Source organism: Myxocyprinus asiaticus, chromosome 37, assembly GCF_019703515.2.
Source record: "Myxocyprinus asiaticus isolate MX2 ecotype Aquarium Trade chromosome 37, UBuf_Myxa_2, whole genome shotgun sequence".
Classification (NCBI taxonomy): Eukaryota; Metazoa; Chordata; class Actinopteri; order Cypriniformes; family Catostomidae; genus Myxocyprinus; species Myxocyprinus asiaticus.
This window is the reverse complement of record NC_059380.1, coordinates 27871089-27886795: the sequence shown is the minus strand read 5'-3', so window position 1 is coordinate 27886795 and position 15707 is coordinate 27871089. Positions and strand designations below refer to the sequence as shown.

The window sequence follows — 15707 nt, the reverse complement described above, 5'->3', positions numbered from 1 at the left end:
AGGACATCACTGCACCCCTGCTGGACCCCCTTCAGTTTGCTTTCCGAGCAAACAGGTCTGTGGATGATGCTGTCAACATGGGACTGCATTATATCCTGCAACGCCTCAACAGACCTGGGACTTATGCAAGGATCCTATTTGTGGACTTCAGTTCAGCCTTCAATATCATCATGCCATCTTCTCTCAACCAAACTGACCCAGCTCTCCGTTCCCACCCCAATCTGTCGATGGATCACCGGCTTTCTGACAGATAGGCAGCAGCTAGTGGGACTGGAGAAACTCACATCCGGGACCCACACTATTAGCACTGGTGCTCATCAGGGATGCGTTCTCTCTCCACTGCTCTTCTCTCTGTACATGAATGACTGCACTGCAAAAGACCTCACTGTCAAGCTCCTGAAGTTTGCAGACGACACCACAGTCATCGGCCTCATCCGCGACAGTGACGAGTCTGCATACAGATGGGAGGTTGATCAGCTGGCTGTCTGGTGTAGTCACAACAACCTTGAGCTGAACACGCCAAAAACAGTGGAGATGATAGTGGACACCATCCTGAACAGCACTGTGGCAGCAGTGGAGTCATTAAGGTTCCTGGGCTCTACCATTTCTCAGGACCTGAAGTGGGACACCCAGATAGACTCCATTGTGAAGAAGGCTCAGCAGAGGATGTACTTCCTTCGTCAGCTGAGGAAGTTCAACCTGCCACAGGAGCTGCTGACACAGTTCTACTCAGCCATCACTGAGTCTGTCCTGTGTACATCTATAACTGTCTGGTTTGGTTCAGCCACCAAATCAGACAGAAGGAACTACAATGGACAGTCAGGACTGCTGAGAGGATTATTGGTGCCCCCCTACCCACCCTCCAAGACCTATACGTCTCCAGATTGAGAAACATGCAGGTAAAATGAATCTGGATCCCACACACCCTGCCCACTCCCTGTTTGAACTGTTGCCTTCTGGCCAGTGCTACAGAGCACTGAGCACTAAGACATCCAGGCAAAAGAACAGTTTCTACCCTCAGGCCATTTTCCACATGAACAATTAAACTGCCTCAGGACTCCCCCATAGTGGAATAATGTAAATAAATATCTCATGTACACTCATGTAAATTCACTCAGATTTAATTAAATAACTGTGCATACCCCTACCTTGCACATACATCACCACTTACACATGTGCATATGCCATTCTATGTTATATGTCCTATTATTTGTATGTCTATTTATAATCTTACCTTGTTTTATATTCTGTGTCTCAATGTAATGTTCTGTGTGCACTTGTTTCTCCTATCACCAAAAAAAATTTCTTGTGTACGCGAGAACACTTAGCAATAAAGCTCATTCTGATTCTGATCTGATTCTGAATATATACTATTAATTTCTCTCACCATTTTATACCATATACTGTACATGCTGTGTACTTACCACTTAGTTCCCTGTCGATTCAGTTCACTCGACATTGCTGTAAGCACTATGGGGAAGTTCTTCTTGATGACCTTGATGACTTTATACAATCACACCAATCCTCTGACTGGCAATGGTGTCTGAGTCCCACCCTTCAGGCATGCAGTTGGCCTATACAAGCGGGTGCTCAGTCACCATTTCTTCAGAATTTTCTTCCTTCAAGACTGCAAACTTCGTCTTCATCTTGGAACCCTTTCTGCTTCGCCGTTGATATACACTTACAGCAGATGGAACTTCTCAGCGAAATGGGACAGGATGACTCATCACCTGTGCTCAACACCTGCATTGAGAGGCTTTCCGCTCCACATTGCCGTCGAAGATGCTCTCGATGAACAGGCTCTTCACTTCAGACACACTTCAACGCAGAGCTTCAGCGAAGACACCTACCTGCTTCCCACAGTGCTCCGGCTGGAGTTACTGTATACTTTTATATATACAATATTAACTAAAAGAACCACTTGTGTGATACGCGTCTTTTTAAAGATGTCGTTCCGCAAGTGTTTCCGATACAAACGGCACATCCCACCGCCTGATGAGCATGAGAGCTATGTTCACTGCCTGGGCCATGCCCATGCACAAGCAGCTCTCATGGAGACAGACTGCCCTCACTGCAAGGGCATGAATCTCCAGTCGTTGTGCTCTAGGATCGACCTCGTTCTGAGGTAAGATCCAGCCTCTCATGCCCTCCCACCTGCCTCTTCTGTGTTAAATCCCAAGGAACCACATGAGGAGGCAAGGTGGGGCAGTAAGGTTGAGCTTGAAGAATTAGGGGAGAATCTCGTGCTGACGCAAACACTGTGAGTCCCATGAACTTCCGATCTAATGTTCTCGCCTGTGCAATATGCGCGTGATGAGCTTCGGCCCTCTATTGGAGCACACAGCCTCATTTTGTTTGGCAGCTCTGACGATGGGGATGATGCTGTTTCACTCGCAGCTTCAGGTGAGTGGTTCACGGAGGATGTGGCCATCTCTTCCCCCAGCGAGGGTGAACAACGCACACATGCCATGGACAAGGAGCTTCTTTGTGTCCTCTCGAGGGCAGTTGAAGAGCTCGGTCTTGAATGGTCCCCTCCAGAAGATGCAGAAAATTCTCGCTTGGATGAATGGTTTTTGCAAACCGGCCGTCATCAGCAGTCTGTGGTTCGGAGGAGCGCACCATTCTTCCCTGAGGTCCATGCAGAGCTCACAAAGACCTGGTGTGCACCTTACTCTTTGCACATTCAGGTTGGAGGAGCTGCCATCCTCACTAAAGTGGACCACGCTGATGAAAAAGTCTACTCAAAGCTTTCCCCAATGGAACAGGTGGTCGCAGCTCACCTCTGCCATAATACTGCCATGGGATGGAAATCCTGCCCCTCCCACCCCTCCAAGCCATGTCGACTGATATCCGCACTGGCTGGAAGAGCTTATACAGCAGCGGGCCAAGCTAGTTCAGGACTCCACAGCATGTCTGTGCTCCAGGTTTTTTAAGCTAAGCTCCTTAAACAAATGGATAAGCAAGGCTCCGATCCAGAGCTGTTCAAAGAGCTTCACACCGCTATATATTTGGCGCTGCAAGCCACGAAAGCTACCGCTCAGTCCATCGGCAAAGCGATGAGCAACCTGGTTCGGCGTATTTGTCTAACTCTCACGGAGATGCGTGACGCAGAGAAAGCCGCACTCCTAGACACCCCAGTGTCGCCCAACGGTCTCTTTGGCAATGCTGTAGAAGGCTTTTCAGAGTATTTCATTACAGTGCAAAAGCAGTCTCAAGCAATGAAACACTTTCTGCCAAAGAGAAGTAGCACTTACCCTTTCCCGGCACGCTCCTGATCTAATTCCAGTCAGCACCCGGCAAAGAATCCATCACTTGCTGCCCCAGTGCAGCCGAAAGCTACTACTGAGCCATCAGTGAAGCCTTGCAAACCGTGGCCCAATTGTATGGATCTGCCATCTCAGCGCGAAAAACACACCAACGGAAAATCTCCGGCTGGGCAACAGAAATGTTTCTGACATGCCCAGCCCCGTGAAGAGGAGCCCAGAGCTCGACGTTATTCATATCCCAGAACTGAAAAAGGATCGATTCGAGGCACAGAGTGTTTCTCCCCTCCTCCCCAATACTGTTCATCGGGAAAGAGACATTGTTGAAAATGTTGCTTCTGTGTGTATTACTCAAACAGAGATTGTTCTCACAAAAGAGAAAAAAGCGCCTGTTGTACAAACATGAGATGCTAACACATTCTCAGAAAAAGGGGCATTTCCTCTTCACGTATCATTTACCCCACTCATTATGCTCAACTGCTTCCCTATGGTGAGCGGTGCTCTATCCCCTACAGCGAGCAAATCAATAAGCCCGCTGTCCCGCTGCATGGCGAGCACTTGTGGGCGTGTCAGACTGGTTGTTAAAAACAATCGAGCACAGTTATATGATTCAGTTTGTACGCCGGCCACCTTGCTTCAGGTGTTGTGCGCAGAGATTCAATGTCTCCTAAAACAAAAAGGGATAGAGACTGTCCCAGACTGTGACACACACAGCAGGATTTACAGCCGTTATTTTCTCATTTCGAAGAAGGACGGCGGGCTTGACCCATTCTAGATCTGAGATGCTTGAATCGCACACTCGCGAAGCACCCATTCAAAATGTTAACTCAGAAACAGATCTTATCGCACATCCGTGTTGGACTGGTTTGTGTCAGTAGATCTAAAGGACGCATACTTTCATGTACCAATTGCATCACATCACAGGCAGTTTTTGAGATTCGCGTTCGAGGGAACTGTGTATCAATTCAAAGTCCTTCCTTTCGGTCGGTCTCTGGCTCCCCACACGTTCACGAAATGTATCGATGCGGTGCTTGCCCCACTGAAAATGAATGGTGTGCCTGTGTTGAATTACCTCAACGATTGGATATTACTAGCACTACTGAGCGAACACAGAGACTTGCTTCTTTGCCATCTGAAAAATCTGGGTCTGAATGTCAACTGTAAGAAAAGCACACTTTTCCCCAGCCAGCAAATCTCCTTTTCAGGAGTTTGTCTCGACTCCGTGAGCATGCATGCGCACCTCACGAACAAGCGCATACAGACCATTCTTCTGTGTCTGTCTCAGTTCAAACTGGGGAAAACACTGCCACTGAAGTCATTTTAGAGAATGTTGGGTTTTATTGTGGCAGCATCCACCGTCATACCGTTAGGTCTGTTACACATTACAATTAGACCTCTCCAGTACTGGCTCAAGTAAAAAGTTCCACATCGCGCCTGGAGCCTCGGGCGCATCATGGTGACTCGGCGCTGTCTGGCTGCTCTAGCACAATCTACAAACAGGGTGTTATGCTGGGTCAAATTTTCAGAAGAAGTGTGGTGACCACAGATCCATCCAACACAGGTTGGGGTGCAGTGTGCGATGGATGCTCAACTTTTGGCATCTGGACATTTGCAAAACAGGCGTGGCACATCAACCGCCTAGAGCTACTGGCTGTCTTTCTAGCTTTGAGAGCTTTTCATTCCGACATCGTGAATCACTACATTCTGATTAGTTCGGACACAGTACGTAGTTGCAAACATAAATTGCCAGGGTGGACTCTGATTGTCACAATTAATGAGCATGACACAACGCCTCCTCCAATGGAGCAGGCGTCATCTCCTCTCATTGCATGCAAATTCAAACGCGGGCCATTTGAATTTCGGAGCAGATCTGTTGTCACACCAGGGACCATTATCATGGGAATGAAGATTTCATCTTCAGACAGTGACAAGGATTTGGGATATATTCTGCAAAGCGGAAGTCGACCTATTTGCCTCCATGGAGAATGCCCACTGTCCCCTTTGGTACTCCATGTCCCAAGCCCATCATCCATTATAAGCGTTGAGCATTGGGGGGGGCTGTTGATGTTGGAGGGTTCGAGGAGGCCGATTATAAGTGTTGGGGGTTGTGATGTTGGAGGGGTCGAGGAGGCCGTTTGCACAACCATTAGTGAGCCACTGGGACCCCCCTTTACATGGTACCCCTATGCACTGCATACCTTGCATATATGGTTTTTGTACCTCTGGTTACATGTGTAACCAGAGACGCTTTCTATGTTGCGCCTAATAATGGTTTCTCTTTTCATGCATGTTAGGCCAAGTTGCAGGATCCTGATAGACATGTTGTTTCCCTTTTACACAGTGCTCTAGCTAATGACTCTTTAATATCTCAGATCGGTAACTTAATCATGTTGAGTGGCATGTCGCTGAATTAAATATTGCACTTCTGTATCACATTGGAATGTCATAATTATTATTGACAAAAATAATTTTGCTTTATGTGTAAAGGGCTTTAGTTTTTTAAACAATTTTGAGTTGTATCTACAGATGAAGGGCAGGTTCAGTGAGAGCCGGTCAAGAGATATAGCTACTGGCGACACACAAACTCCATGTAATCCAGGCCAAGTGGAGTTCTCAAAAGTGCTCTCTCACAGAGAAGTTGCTCCAAAAGATGGCGCTTCAGAATGTGCTGCAGAATAAAGAACAAAATATAACTGAAACAAGAAACAAACATTACAAAGTAATAAGTGATCAACTAGTGATCTTAACCCTTAAATGTTTGTTTTTTTTCTATAGTGGCACATATATTTGAGAGGCTAGGGGGAGGGACTGTAAGTGGGCCAAATATCTTACACAAATATCAAAAGAGATCTGCAATGAATTCTTAGGTCAAGTGACTTGAAATAAAATTCTGGCATTACTCCACCATCTTTATCTGGCATCATGGCATACTGTTAAAAGGCCACAGACCTTGAAATAAATGGTCATATCTTTTACAGTTTTCATGGGGGAAACTGTAAGATTAAAAATAAAAACAATATTTAAAATAATGTGAAATTTTTTGAGTCTTGGAAAATGTGTTAAAAAGCAACAAATTCATTTTCTGAGGTGGCTTATGTTCTCTCACATTTAGAGTTAAATCATCTATCTACATTTGTATGACAGCAATGATCTAAAAAGAGTAATCTCTGAAAAGTAAAATTTTAAGAAGGCTAATATGCCCCTGGTGCAGTAAACTACAGCTATTAATTACAATTTAGGCCTAAAAGCATAGCTGTGGGTGATGTGTAGGTAGGAACCCTTGTACAAGGGATGGAAAGCATAATAAAACACAATCAACCACTCATATTGACAAGACAGCAATATCTAGACTGATAATAAAAAAATGCTTTCTCAAAAATGTTTATATTGCATGCTTATTTATATGTTCAAGTAATTAACTTTTTTATCTAAAGTGACATACATTATGCAAACTAAAGGTAGTCCCCTTATAGTAACTTTGAAATCAGTGGTTTAAAGTCACCAATGTAGACGCAGACCCATTGCAACCTCCTGTTACTAAGGCTATGATTTATTTTTCTGGGCTCACAACCTTTCAATTTATTATAAAGTGTCTTACAACTGCAATGACATGAGAGATTGTATTGCATGCTCAGGAGATTTACCTACCGCCCGTGAGGGTCAATAGGTGTGTTCGAGTTCAATTGCGCCTTGCCTTTGCCGGTTGCAATCGGGGGAGGAGTTGAAAAGAGAGACGTCAAGCTGGACACTTTGCACATCCAGTCGCATGCTGAACCCATGCCAGTCACGGAAGATTGTGCGATGTTTGCTTTCTTTGTAGCAGATGTGAATTTTAAATAAAATAACCAGACAATAACCAAACATTGTTCATTTGGAAAGTTTATGTGCTGCTTAATACAGTACCTGTTGTGTGTATAAGAACAAAGTCCAATAAAAGCCTGTATTATTTTAATACCAATAAAGGAGTCAGTATTTTTAATCATTTTGAATTTTTTTTATGAATAAATAGATATTACTATGACAAACATAATATAACATGATATAAACATGATTTGACATGATACTGTTATAAAAACACAGAACTGTAAGTAAAGTTGTTAAAATAAACACCATAGTAATGGCATACTATCACACTGCTCTTATTTCTGCCATAGAATGACATACAGAAGTAGTAAGAGTAGTATGTGAAGTATGAAATTGCAAAAGCAGCCCATGAAATACGTGTAACCATTGTCACGTTGTAAGTCTGGCCAATCGTGAATAAGCTGTGACGTCATCAGAGCATGAGCAGCTCCTCTGGAGCAACTGCAGCGGCTCGTTGTACTTTGATAGCATACGTAATGGTGGCACAGCGGTGGCGCCGGTTCAAGTCAGACAAAATTTCTAACTGACATACACTGCTTCAAGTTCAGCGCTGCATGAAGTCAAACACACCTAATAATGCGTCAATAACGTGCACGGATTATTGCCATTGATTTGCCAATATAAATATACTCATATAAGTATATTTATTCATTTATTTAGTCATCTTGATCGACTGACACACAACATCGTGTAATAACTGTTTTTGTCATGGACATACTTTTATGTTCCACTGTTATTCCAGAGACACACACTTTGACCCGTTTTAGATCTTGCGCTGAGAACAGACATGGTTCTCAGAGGTCTGAAGCGCAATAATTTATTTCTCACAAATGTAGCAAATAAGGCAAGTACACCATCTATGCCCAGTTGGCGTTGCCCACACAGAAAACTGCACTTAGATTTATCAATGAAAATTGATCAATCTCATGAAAGCATCTCATGAAAATCAGATAAGACGTAGCGCATATTCATAGCGCATAGTGCTGCACCTAATGCAGATGTGAAAATAGAGCCCTATAATGTTAACATACCAACCTATTTAGACTGTTTAATTTTTTGTAATTTGTTTTTTATGTAAAATGTATTGATAATAACACAGGTGGTATAATTGAAGCCATATGATGAAGTTGTCTTCTCAGTGTGACCAATAATAACATACAGTATAGTGCACAGTGTCATGCACACAAAGACAAAAGACCATAAAGGTAATACAAAAGTAACAGAACAAGGCAAAAAACATTAACTAAATCACTGTGAGTGGTCTGATATTTTTATTACCTTTGACTGCAGAAAGCCATACATTCTCGGTCCCTTTGTGAAGCACACGCACAACGCTGACCTCCTCTGTCGCCCTCGGCAGAACGCCGTGCCCGCTGGGATCCTCTATAACTTGACATGCCATATGGGACGGTGCGCCTGCCAAAACACAAATGGAGAAGGGTTATGACCTTGAAGTTACATAAAACACTATCACAGGGTTGCTTGAAGGCAAACAGTGAAAGCAAGAAAGGCTTTAAACACTTTGATTTACTTCAAAGACTTCAAACTAAAAAACTGTTTTTGCTGTTTTTAAGGAAAGTGTAATCCTGATTCTAACGCTCCTTCAACATAATATATCACTCCTTCATCCAGCTTCATTTGTCAAAAGTTGGAATATATGCTGAGAATCTTTGGCCACTGTTTCACTGCCCTGTTTAGATTGATCTTGCTATTGCACTTTTGAAGCAGGTTACATACACAATCCACAAAACAATAAAAAGGATCTGAAACGTGACACTGATCCATGCATAATGTAGAAGTCATAAATTGGCTAGCATGGATGTGTTTGGATCCCTGAGCAAGCAGCTCAAGAGCGGGCCCAGACAAAATCTGTGGATTTTCCCTGCATTTTCTTCACTGATTTGGTGGGGGGGGTAGCTTGGGGTAGGGGGTGGGGGGGGGTAATTTGTGGAATTCTGCGGAATGGATTTAAACATGGAAGTATTTGTTAAACAGAGGTGAGAACACCGGTTTTGTAAACTAGATTCATTGAAAAGATCCGACTCAAAAGAAAAAGTTGTTTACAAATCGGACATTGACTACTTCTCTAAAGAAAAGTCAACGTACTGTTTCCGATTTCACTGTGAGTTCAGTCTGTCCCACAACCAGTCTAAGAATTTCAAGGACATAAAAAGTAAAAATGTTTCCCTCAAGAGTTTTACTTGCTGGAAACAAGTATGTTGTAGTAGCTCAACAGAAGAAAATTATATGCACAAGAATCAACATGACTAAAGAATTTGTTTTCCCTGACTTTATCTTACCAAACAGATTATTAAAATGTCTCAGCTCAAAAGGGCTATGATTTATAATGTACAATAAGCTTGTTCTGATAGACAGTTTGAGGAGCTTAACAGTTCATTGATTGCATAACCTGGAAATGATTCCTATAATCTCACTTCAGCTCACCATAGGACGAATGGCCAGCTTGTTTTGTTCATTTTACTTGTGGTTGAAAGGTAACACCTTAATAGATTACCCTTATTTATACTGTATGGAAGGCAAATGAAGTGGTCTCCGAGGCTCAGTAAAACTAGACAGCTGTACCCAGGAAGCTCTAGGCCTCATCTGCTAAGAGTTACTCTGGCAAACATCCTGTCATGCAACCTCCTCTTTCATCTTTGTCCATTCTCTTAAACCAGTATCATGTGCTGTAGTGCCTAGACAAGTTGCCGGTAATAGTAATTGCTCAAATATTGTAGGCTAAAATGTTCCAAAAGTAAGATACAGAATGTCTGCCATTGTTTGCAAATTGGTTCAAGATTTTGAAAATGTTGACCTACATTTCAAGATTTCTGATTAATAAATAGTTTTCATTTAGTATGTGAATTATGACAAGTTCTCTTTGGCAAATTAATACTTTCCCCCAAATTGCAATATCAGCATTAGTGGGTTACAGTCAAACAATTTACACACATCCGGAAAAAGTCATACTTTAAGTTTGGTTGCGTTGTACTGACTTGCTTTTTTCTTCTATCCCATGTAGGATAAGGCAAGATAGGCAGATAATATAAAGCATTTCACAAAACCAACATGCCACTCAGGGACGGATTATGACTTGCAAAGGCCCCGGGGCCAATTATCTCCAAGGGCCCCCCTCCCACCCTTTTTTTTACATAACAACTGGCCCAAAAGTTGTTGACCAGGGGTGTTTTCGTTTTCATGCCCAAAAGTTATTGGGGGGGGGGGGGGTCATTTTCATGCCCACCCAGGCAGTCAAGGGCCCCTGGTAGTCAAGGGCCCCTGGGCACTGGCCCCATTGGCCCGGTCGGTAATCCATCCCTGATGCCACTTAATAAAGTTCAGTTATTGTAAATGTTTTTTTTTTTCTTCTTTTTTTCTTTTTTTCTTGTATCCCATTAGGATTAGGCAAAGTAAGCAGATAATCTACAGCATTTCACAAAACCATTATGTCATTTTTTTAAAGTTAAATTATTGTGAGTAATTAATCATCAAAACCTACAATAAATTGTTTTCAGGAAAATTCTAGATGAGCTTGATGCTTCTAAACTGTTAAACTACATAGGGAGTTTAAAGTCTTGTCTGAGATAAGGAAGTAGCAGGCAAGTTCTAATTCAGTTCTGACTGAAGTGGAATGTTTAGCCATGTGTTTCTGTTGAAGTTTGATAGATTGCCAACTGCAATAGCTTGATTTTCCTTTATAATACAATGGCTCTTTATTAAACAGTTTTAATATAAAACAGCAACTAAACAATTTTTCTTCCAATATTATGTCAAAGTCAGTGGTTTTGGGGTTTTGGGGTTGGGGTTTAATGCATGATTAACCATTTGTACAATGGCAAGGGTTTGTAGTTGAGGATCATTTTTATTGAATTATTATTATTATATTTCCATTCACACTAGAGTATATTGTTAACATAAATCTACTTGTGTGGTAATGTTATGTTTATGTGGTAATGTAATGTTTATTGATCCTTAAGAGCACAAGGCAAAACCCTCACAACAATAAGCTTTGTTTAAATAATAATGGTTTTGGTTTCTTGTTGCTGGCATGCTGTTTTACATTAAGAGTCTTCACATTTATTTACTATTATTTATGTTATGCTGTTTACCAGTAAATGTAACTTAAAAACAGTTTTAAATCAGAGTTACACTAATCGTAAATCCATCCCATTCACACCCTCACACTCTTGTAAAAAAATAATTTGTCTGGTGAAAGCACGTGTTGATCTAGGATGACTTTACGTTCAGATTTCAATTCTCCGAAAATCATCGGTGGGAACTTACTCTGGTGTATTGATCCAGATGATGTCCAGGTGACAGTAGTAAACGCACTCCTTGTCTTTGTACGTGTAACATGTGCATCTCTTGGCTCTTCTCCGCGGTTTCGGGAGCTGGCAACACGGCGCTGCAGCTTTATTAGCAGATTCAAAATCAGGTTGAGGCGCAGTTGATGTTTTGGAAAATAAATCGTGCGTGAGGTTTTTCACAAGCGCAACTTGACGAGAGGGGGAAAATCCTGAAGATGAAAATACTTTAATTAAAAAAAAAAAAAAAAAAAAAATAAAGTTATCTTCATTAAAATAACATGACATTACAGTATATACACGCTTTTCTGCTGTTTTCTATATATATTTTCTATATATTTTTTCATCACCGTGAGCGTCCATAAATTGTAAAAGAATGCTTATACATATACCTAAAATATGTTTCATGTGGTAACAGAAATTATCTGGCTTTATTCAGGTCAAAAACATTTTTAATGTGACTGCATACACCTGACTACACCAAAATCATAAGGGTCATGTAAGGTAGAAACTGCAACTTAAGGTCACAACTTCACACTTTAACTTGACATTTTTCCCCGTAGAAAACTACCCATTGGCTCACCTCGACATAAAATTAACTCATAAATCACTCCTCCAATGCCTCAATTATGCCCATTTAAACCCTTAAAATAGTTTGTAAGCGCTTGAATAAGATTAGGCTATGTAAATATATGTTGTTTTCAATTATATATAGAGTGATGTCGAGTAAAAGTACAACTAGCCTAAACTTCCTTTCACGGCACAATTTTAGTTTGAAAAGTGTTCTGCATGTAATTAATGCAATCCAAACCCACCGTTGGCCATTGCGGTTGTTAGTCCAATGAGAAGCAAAACTGCCAAATGTATTAATGACACCTTGGCCATCCCAGTTATTCCAGAGAGTGTCCGTGAAAAGATAATCAGTTTAAAATCCAGGATTGACCAGTATAGATTGATCCATTAACTGCAGTCAAAAGTAACATGTTTGGTCGTTACTGCTTTATTCCCGCATGGATGCACGTCTGATTATGTTTTTCAGACTTGAGGAGAGACGGAACAGTGGAGCTCGACAAAAAAGCATCCTCATGTTGCTGCAGGCAGCTAGTATTGGTTGCGCGCAATTTCCCACGGTGAGTTTTTATAGAGTGCACCTATCAGCCTGTGAGACACCACCCACTGGATCTCAGTTATACAGCTGAATCACTTGTCATACGTACAGTATGTCATTCAATCACGCAAACACACACGCACGCACGCACACACACCTTAACAACCTCAACAGGAAGTTACTGTAATGCCAGCTTAGTACCATCAAAAAAATCCAAAGTTAATCAGGAAAACCCCTAAAGAGTATCAAGTATGTGACAAATATTAATTGAAAAGGTCTTTGCTGCTCTCAGCTTTTTATTCTTCAAATTGTATTGTTCTTTTTGCTCAACCAGCACTTGAGACATAATTTACACATTTTATCTGACTGCAGACCCATTTATCAAAGGACCACAGCCAATGCATTATGAATACAGTTCATGTTGAAAACAGGGGGCTAAAGTGGGGCAAATTTGTTTGGTATAAATCCAACTAATTTATGTTAATAACACAAATAACACTTGTAAGCAAGCCCAACACAGCTGTACCAGTCAAAAGTTTGCACACTTGTCTGAATATATATTTCTCAATTTATTTATTTATTTATTTTTTTTGTCACTGCATGATTCCCATAATACTGTGTTATTTCATGGTTAAGATTACTTTATTAATCTAAAATGTGGTTGATAGGGTAACACTTTAAAATAAAGTTGCATGAGTTATTGTTAGTTCATGTTAACTAATGATAAATACTTTTTTAGCATATATTAATCTTTGTTAATGTTAATTTCAAGATATACTAACATATTTTTAAATCAAAGTTTCATAATGTTAACATTAATGCACTATGCTAACATGCACTAACAATGAACAAATGCATTTTTAACCTACATTAATAAAGATGAATAAATACTGTAAAAAAAAAAAAAAATATATATATATATATATATATATATATATATATATATATATATATATATATATATATATATATATATATATATTCATTGTTAGTTTGTGATACTTAATGCATTCACTAATGATAAAAAATGTAACCTAATAAAGTGCTACCACTTCTTTACTGACATTTCTGAATATGCTCTAAAGCTGTTGGTTATTTTGGCTGGCCAAATCTCATAATTTTGATTTAGACCACACTAACACAAAATATCTATTTGGTTTTTAGGAGGAGTCCTGCAGTGTATAAATGGTACCACAACCACAAGAAAATGGATTTTAAAATGCCATGTCTGCAAATAAAAAAAATACATACATACATAAATTTTCTAAGCAGCCTAAACTTCAATTTGTATTCCACCATAGACTTAAAGGTGCACTCAGTAAGTTTTTGCTAGCTTGCCAGTACACTCACATGAGATGAAGACTCCAGTCATTTCCGTAACCTAATAAACGCTGTTTAATTTTACATGGATTGGGTCGCTCCCTCATGGGCGCAGCCATGTTGACGGCACATGACACTGTGTCATGCAACTGACTAAGTTACTTCCACTAATAATGACAATAATAATACATTTATTTATATAGTGCTTTCAGACAATTCTCAAACATGAAAGTACATGTAAACAAAACAAGCAAACCAAACAATAAAACAACAAACACAATATACTTACTACAAACAACAGCAGAGCCCAAATCAACAGAATAGTCCAAAGTGATGGTATGGTAATGATAAACCGGAGTGTGATTCACCAGACAGTCTGAACAGAATGAGCGCAAGTAGAAAGATAAAATGTCCACACAAGAGGTCCCTGCAGAAACAAAATGCTACTACCTGCAGCTCTCATGGCACAGATCACGAATAAATGGCACAACATCAAACGCCAAACGTGAGCACACGGTGGTGCTCAGCAGGCAGAGAGCTCACGAGTCACAGTCCAGTGCGCAATGACGTGCTAAAATTTGTTTGGATTAAATCCAGGAATGTCCATAATAGGGATGTGTGTAGTATGACAGTAACAAAAGTAACTACTAAAAGTAACAAAACAGAAGAAAAAATCTTCAGTTTGCAGCAGCAGCACTTATTAAACAAACTTTCAGTATCCAGGACGACAGGTGTCAGAGTCCAAAAGTACTACTGGGACTGATGGGACGAGTAAAGAGCAAGCTAAAAACTTACCGAGTGCACCTTTAATTTACAAAGATTTTTAGAATTATGCACATAGCACTATTAAATGGATAGTTCACCCAAAAATTAAAATTCTCTCATGATTTACTCACCCTCATGCTATCCCAGATGTGTATGAATTTCTTCTGCAGAACAGAAATTAAGATATTTAGAAGAATATTTTAGCTCTGTAGGACCTCACAATGCAAGTGAATGGGTGTCAAATTTTTTAAACTCCAAAATCCACATAAGGGCAACAATAAAGTACTCCAGATGACTGCAGTGGTTAAATAAATGTCTTCTGAAGCTATGTGATAGGTGTGGGTGAGAAACAGATCAATATTTAAGTCCTGTTTTACTATAATTCTCCTCCCTACTCAGTCAATCTTCACTTCAGTTTCAGGTTCACATTCTTCTTCTGTTTTTTATTTGCATTCTTCATGCACATCGCCCCTTATTGGGCAGAGAGGAGAATTCATGATAAAAAATTACTTAAATATTGATCTGTTTCTCACCCACACCTATCATATCATGTCTGAACACATGGATTTAACCACTGGAGTCGTATGGATTACTTTTGTGCTACCTCAAATCATGTGGATTTTGGAGCTTCAAAATTTTGCCACACATTCACTTCCATTGTGAGGACGTAGCTGAATTTTTCTTTTAAAAATCTTAAATTATGTTCTGCAGTAAAAAGAAATTCATTCGCATCCGAGATGCTAGGAGGGTGAGTATATCTTGAGAGAATTTTCATTTTCAAATAATTTTTTGTCATAAATTCTCCTCCCACACCTATCAAATCACTTTAGAACATACGGATTAAAGCACCAGAGAAATCTGGAGTTCTTTTATTTTGCCCTTATGTGAATTTTTGAGCTTCAGAATTTTGGCACACATTCACTTACATTGTATGCACCCAAAGAGCTGAGAAATACTTCTAAAAATCTTTGTTTGTGTTCAGCAGAAGACAGAAAATCATACACATCTGGGATGGCATGTGGATGAGTAAATTATAAGAGAATTTTCATTTTTGGATGAACTAAACCTTTAAGATTTCAATAA

At 40.3% G+C, this 15707-nt stretch overlaps 1 protein-coding gene across 5 annotated transcripts in view; it reads right to left on the bottom strand.

Moving 5' to 3' along the window:
* LOC127428306 (endothelin-3) overlaps positions 1 to 12542 on the bottom strand; it is a 100638-nt gene extending 88096 nt beyond the window's left edge. For 3 of the 5 annotated variants that reach the window (XM_051676592.1, XM_051676590.1, XM_051676593.1), the window contains exons 1-3: positions 12247 to 12542; positions 11412 to 11658; positions 8406 to 8543 (exon numbers count right to left, since the gene is read on the bottom strand). In XM_051676592.1, the coding sequence (XP_051532552.1) occupies positions 8406 to 8543; positions 11412 to 11658; positions 12247 to 12316 (455 nt within the window). In that variant the 5' untranslated portion in view covers positions 12317 to 12542. Of the gene's footprint in view, positions 1 to 5646; positions 5932 to 8405; positions 8544 to 11411; positions 11659 to 12246 lie in introns of those variants that run through there. The other 2 variants (XM_051676595.1, XM_051676591.1) reach the window with 2 other exon arrangements.
* Positions 12543 to 15707: the final 3165 nt, after the last annotated feature.